At 36.2% G+C, this 6,471-nt stretch overlaps 1 protein-coding gene across 1 annotated transcript; it reads right to left on the bottom strand.

Moving 5' to 3' along the window:
- Positions 1 to 598: 598 nt before the first annotated feature.
- LOC138861183 (uncharacterized) lies at positions 599 to 4,224 on the bottom strand. The gene is made up of 3 exons (XM_070120070.1): positions 4,209 to 4,224; positions 3,822 to 4,022; positions 599 to 3,471 (listed from the first exon to the last, which is right to left on the bottom strand). Exons 2-3 carry the CDS (start codon positions 3,873 to 3,875, stop codon positions 2,923 to 2,925), a joined length of 603 nt encoding a protein of 200 aa, XP_069976171.1. The 5' UTR covers positions 3,876 to 4,022; positions 4,209 to 4,224; the 3' UTR covers positions 599 to 2,922.
- Between the last annotated feature and the right edge of the window lie 2,247 nt (positions 4,225 to 6,471).

The raw sequence follows: 6,471 nt of genomic DNA, 5'->3' as shown, positions 1-6,471 counted from the left end.
GTGTGTGTTGTGTGTGTGTGTGTGGGGTGTGTGTGTGTGTGGGGTGTGTGTGTGTGTGGGGTGTGTGTGTGTGTGGGGTGTGTCCCTGCGTGTGTGTGTGTGGGGGCCTGCGTGTGTGTGTGTGTGTGGTGTGTGTGTTGTGTGTGTGTGCCTGGTGTGTGTGTGTGTGTTCTGGTGTGTGTGTGTGTGTGTGTGTGTGTGGTGTGTGTGTGCCTGTGTTGTGTGTGTGCCTTTGTGTGTGTGTTCTGCGTGTGTGTGCCTGGTGTGTGTTTGCCTGTGTGTGTGTGCCTGTTTGTTTTGTCTGGTGTGTGGCTGAGTGGTGGTGGGTGTGTGGTTGTTTGGTGTGATGTGAGTGAGATGTGAGGTGGGTGATGTGAGTAGTGTGTATGTGCGTGAGTGGCATGTAGTGTGTTGTAGTGAGTGTAGGGCCGTGTGTTGTGGGGTGTGTGTGTGTGTTGTTGTGTGTGTGTGTGTGTGTGTGTGTGTGTGTGTGTGTGTGTGTGTGTGTGTGTGTGTGTGTGTGTGTGTGTGTGTGTGTGTGTGTGTGTGTATGTATGCATAGGTCTGTTATAGAAAAAGGAGAAGCAAAACCACAGGGGAATTAGAATTTGTTTATCTACAATATATTAACATTAAGCTTTATGCCACATTTTGTGTACAATATATAAAATACAGATCCTGTATACATTCATACACTTTATCTTTATCAAGTAATCAGAAATGTGAACTTAAATACTCTGATTTTTCTTATACATAAGGCATGGTCACATATATCCTTATCAACAAACAAAATCTTGAATTATTCTGGCAACCATTATTTCAAAATTTTTTTGGCACAATTGAATGCCACAAATTTTCATCTCATTCAACTGAAAAATATTTAAGAAATGTTTCTCTTTCAACCAAAAAAAAAGAGGCAAAGAAGAGCTAAAACACATTTCCACTCATAAGCACAGGTTGTCTTTCTTTAGCACAGCAGATACCTCAAAATCAAAGGAAAACAAATTCACACAAATCACTCAAAAGTCTTCAAAAAGCCTGACCTGCACCATAATGTTGATAAACTTTGTTTCTGCAAAAAACTGCAGTGGATCACTATGAAAAAGTACATTACATTATAGTTTTTTCTTTCTTCTAATCAATTCCTATTTTTTCACAGCAAATACTCATAAATCACTTCTAAAATCATACAAAATTGAATGATCAATACCAAAATATGGATAAAAACATTCCATACTTCATCCACGATGAAGAAGACTGTATTTTGTGTGTAATTTCAAGCCACAAGTATTACCCTTTCTCTACTGCAGGAGTCAGGGAGAAGTAAAATCAGTTGAAAATAACTGTTCACTATAGTTGCATGCATATATTCAATGTACATTATGTTTACCATGCAATTTATTCCTTTTCTTAACTGGCAGCCAAAGTGGTGTTCCAAATTTTACTGCTTCTGTACTTCTGCAGTCAAAGGGTTGCTTATCATCCATTCACTGGATGATCATCTGGATTTTATATATTTCATTGACTCCTATCTAATAAGTATTAACATGAACAATAAACAATCACTGATCATAATAACTTTATTTCTTTTTTGAATCTAATGATCAAAATATCAATTTCAAACAGTAAACAGCACTTCTATATATATTTTCTATAAGCAACAATTTTCATAATAATAAATAATAGGGCACTAAATGATAATAGATAAATATTCTAGTTATATTTATATTTGTATATAAAATAATATTGTACTTAATTTTACTCCCATAAGTAGTCAACCACTTGAGAATGGCAGGAAATGAAAAGTTAAAAAAAAATATGCATAAAATCATGGCAGTACGGTGGCTTTATATCTTTTGTAGTCCCGAAAAGCCACTTTCCTACTTTACAGTTGGATGGTATCTACTTGTATTGTACCAAATTTCCACTGCATAATGAGACTTTGGTTTCATATCCAAAGAAACTGAATGAAAATAATGTGATTTGCTTTACATTTCAATATACTTAATTTCAGTTTTTAAATACAACTGTCTTCCTCCCTTCACTAATTCCATATTATTGCTAATTTGTTGTATTCTATGATTCCACAGTTACAAGGGTAACATCCAAAGTAATTGTGATCAACTAAGGGGAGTCTTCTTTCATAATTTATTCATCAAAATTTGAACTGATAGCCAATGCTTACACAATATAGCTCCAACAAGGAACACCACCACTAACAGGAGTTTACTCTGCTTAGTACTTCATAATCAGTAATTTTCCCAAATTTTTTAAGTATCCTATATCTGCCTTTGCTACATAATGTTTTCTGTTGAAAAAGTATTATATTTTCCTTGCATTTACTTTTTCTGCATCTGTGAAATAAAGGCAATTCAGAATCAATCAAAACTATTTAGAAACTGGCCTATGGTTAGTGATATGTTAACACCAGGCTACTTTTATAATTGAAAATGAAAAAAATATCTGAATCATGAAATATCTTGTACTTGCATCACTAATGAAATACACAAAAAAGCTCATAAATTATGCAGTCTTCTTTATGGTTTATTCATACTTGGGGGTTAATGAATTTGTCAACAAGCTTCCTTCACCTCCACTAAAACTGATGGGGAAAAAGGGGCACCTTTTCTTAATTCCTAAATTGTACAACTAAATTGGCCTTGCTTTGTTATGTTACATAAAATTTAGATCTATAAATCTGAAATCTTCCTCTTTTACACTCATTCCAGGTTTTGCTTTCTATAAAATGAGAAATTATCAACAACAATCAGGATTATTCACAGGCATGGGTTGATCTGTAAACAAAATATTAAAGTGAACTTCAACACTCCACTTTTTATGTGGCATTTTATAATTTTTCTTTTTTAAAATGTGAAGTTACGGACATTATGAGATTTTTTACATATTTACTTTTTTCCCCCTTTAAAAAGTCTCTACATTGCCCTTGACACGAACCCTACGTATAGGGCTAAAATCTGCCGAGCCCCCACTGTTCCTAGCACCATCCCTCCTTTCACCGTCACCTTCCTCCGTACTCCCATTCACATGTGGCTCAAACACATCATATGTTCCTGTTGTTCTAGCAAGAGGGGGTTTGGCAGTAAAGGAAGTTTCAGTCTCATCTGGCGTTGGAGGCTGTGCCAATTGTGAAGGGGGAGAAACATGACTTTGGGTATCACTCTCCTTAGGGAAGACTCTCGTGTCAAGAGCAGCGGGTACAAGCAGAGGCGGCGGCACTTGACTCAGGGGCGGAAGGATGCGAGTGGGACCAGGGGAGAGCGCGACATTCCCAACTAATGACACATAAGGCCAGACCCCTTCGTCCTCTCCTGGAGTCACACTGTTGGCCCTTGTTGGTAACTCTAAATTCCCTGTAATGCCCATATCCGCCATCATCTCTCCTGTACTACTGGAGCTGCTGCTACTGCTGCCATTACTGTCTTGAGGAGAGCTAGTCCTCTCTATATTCACCTACCCATTGGATCAAAATAAGTCATCAGTTCACTAGTAGCATAAGTTTTCCCTAAATTAAAGGAGCTGATGAATATCTAGCAAGATGAAGCGCTACAACACCTCAGAAGTTATGGCTGTGAAATGGGTTGAATAAAACTCTTCTTTCATGCAAAATCCTTCAATCATCAACTACAAACATAAGAAAGGAAAAATACCGGGAAAAAAAACCCAAAACCAAACTGTTATATAAAGACTGTTGGAACCTCAAGAATCTACTGGGAAATCAACTCTCATCATAACTGAGTCAAAGTTCTCCCCAAAATTTAAAACTGATGACTAGGAATATTCTTGAATGTGGTGTGACGAACCTTGGGCAGTGAGGGGGAGGCCTGGGGTACTCCAGTAGTCATCATGTCTTCCATTGGAATTTCTTCACTTCGCGGACGAGGTCGGGGGGTGGGAAAGAGAGATGCCTTCCCGTGCTCCCCGTGGATGTCTGCTTTTCTGCCTTCCAAGACGACTTGGACTTTGCGATTCTGATCTACCTGAAGAAACTGCTACCTGGTCTTCTGTCAATAAGATTTCCATTATTGAAGTAAATGTAAAACAGAGGTTAACAAGAATAGTTCACATCTTTGACTGCAGCATCTAATCTATCAACAAAACCATTCATATCTTCAATCTATCTAATATCATCCTTTCACCCTAATAATGACTGCTCATACAGTATTTACGACGATAACTTCTAGACTTACGAGCATCGGGGCTTGGTTGGAGTCCAGCCCCACCTTCACGCTTCAGCGCAAATCCGGGAACTCTTGAAACATTGAATAGTGGGCGGTGAGATTGACTGCGACTCCGCCCTTTCCCCCCACCACTAGCACGGCTTACACCTCGTCCTACCAATTTAAAGCATTATGACACCACTATAACTATTTGAAAAATAGGTCTCTTCCATTCTTCAGCTACCTCAGCCTTTACCTTTTAGAAATTGATTTTTTATTGAAGACTAAGTATTCCTATTACAGGTCAGTGAATGAGGCATCATCAGCAAAAGAAATAACTACAAAAACATGACAACTAAACTATGAACATGAATTAGAATCATGAAAAGATAAACTAAAGCAAGAAAATATAATGCCATGAAACAATTGGAAAGAGTAAAAGAAAAGCAGAAAACAACATAACTGAGAACCTTTCAATTGTATATAAATAGAATAATTTTGAAAATCACAGAACCTTTCAATTGTTTTAGAAGTATAATTTTTAAAATCACATCTCAATCTCCTAAAAATATCTATAGTATAAATCTCAATAGTTACTGCAATATCTACTTCTTTTTTCTTATCATTAACAAGAATAATATAGTCCTGTTACATCAATAAATAAACACTCATCCAAACACCATTTCATAAACACTAATTTTTGCATATCAACAGCAACAATATCAAAGTGGAAGTACATTGTCTCTTCAATATCATACTTTTAATATTTAGTGATGGCCCCATTTACTGTACTTTTCTAATGTATATAATATGGCCAACAGGAAGCTCACCCAAAAAGCAAATAACAGGAGATACAACTGTTCATTCTCGGTTTCTTTTGAGTAGAGAGCATCCAGAATCATATAACACCTATTTACTAGGATTAAATTCTTCTTCAAAATGTATATTTTGTTTACTTATTTAGCTTCATGTATACCTCAACAGATGATGCCATAACAAATGTATAGCTGTTCATGTGTGTGTACAAGAAAATAGCATGTGTAAGTGTGCATATGCATGTGCATATGCATGTGTGTGTGCATGTGCATGTGCGTGGGAGTGTGCATGTGCGTGGGCATGTGCGTGGGCATGTGCATGGGCATGTGCATGGGCGTGTGCATGTGCATGTGCATGTGTGGTGCATATGCATAAGTGCATTGGCATATATATGTGAATGTTTGTGTGCAGGTGCTTGTGTGTGTGCATGTGCATGTGTACATATTAATAAATATACTTCTTGAATATAGATATAACATATCTATGTATAAACATGCATTTTCATATATACTCCATTATGTATATATTTATAATACACAGAAATGAAAAAGAACCATAAACAAACACAGACATATATATAAATAGGGATACAAAAATTCATATAGAAATAAAAATACTACAAAAAAAATATAAATACAGATCAATTTTTCATAACTTTCACCGTCACTGCAAGTTTAAAGTTTTTCAGGATATTTGTCAATGCTAATCCAGGGGTCCAAGTAAGTATTAGTATATCAAGTGACTGCACCAACCTACAAGTACCCAAGGGAAAGTGACACTAGGTGTATGTGGAAAATGTTTGGCTCTGCTTCAGTGTCAGTACATTACAACGACTAAGCAGAGACATGATATGCTGTGATGGGGTCATGTGCATATCTTGCCAATGTGTACTTTTTGGATTTGTTATATATTTTTTAATATATATAAATCTGAACAATGTAAAGTACAGACCTGGCTTGCAGTTTGGATTTGATATTTCATCTCACATTAGAAATACTAGGAAATGAATTACCCATATCAAGAAGAGATATCATTACTACACTGAAAAAACAACAAGTGTTTACATGAAGGACCCAAAAATTTACATAATGAGGTAAAATATTAGGAGTAACAGACTGACTCTTTAATTAAAAATGAGTCACTGTCACCAGAAAATGAGGAGGAATGTTGTTGATCAGCATATTTCAATTCTTATTATCTTTTCTGAGCCTCAAATAGTACTGTTGACATGAATGGTATTTTGTCTACACTAGAATGATAATACTGCACTAATTTGTTACCTCTGCTGATCAACATTCTTCTTTTAGCATGCAATATATTTCTCAACTCTTGAGCCTTTATTGTATACCTGTCTGTTAATATTAGAATACAGGAACAATGTCAAATTCAATTACAGATCTACATATGCAATGAAAAACACAATACCGTGTTGATAATATGGAAGAAAAACCCACAATGCTCTAACTAGATTTATTGA

This window comes from Penaeus vannamei, unplaced genomic scaffold (assembly GCF_042767895.1).
Source record: "Penaeus vannamei isolate JL-2024 unplaced genomic scaffold, ASM4276789v1 unanchor2327, whole genome shotgun sequence".
NCBI lineage: Eukaryota > Metazoa > Arthropoda > Malacostraca > Decapoda > Penaeidae > Penaeus > Penaeus vannamei.
This window is presented reverse-complemented; position numbering and strand designations above follow the sequence as displayed.

Coding starts and splice junctions, on each gene's coding strand:
- LOC138861183 (XM_070120070.1), bottom strand. CDS start 3,875: ATGGAAGACATGATGACTACTGGAGTACCCCAGGCCTCCCCCTCACTG. Junction 3,472..3,821: donor CCTCCCCCTCACTGCCCAAG/GTTCGTCACACC, acceptor TCCAATGGGTAG/GTGAATATAGAGAGGACTAG.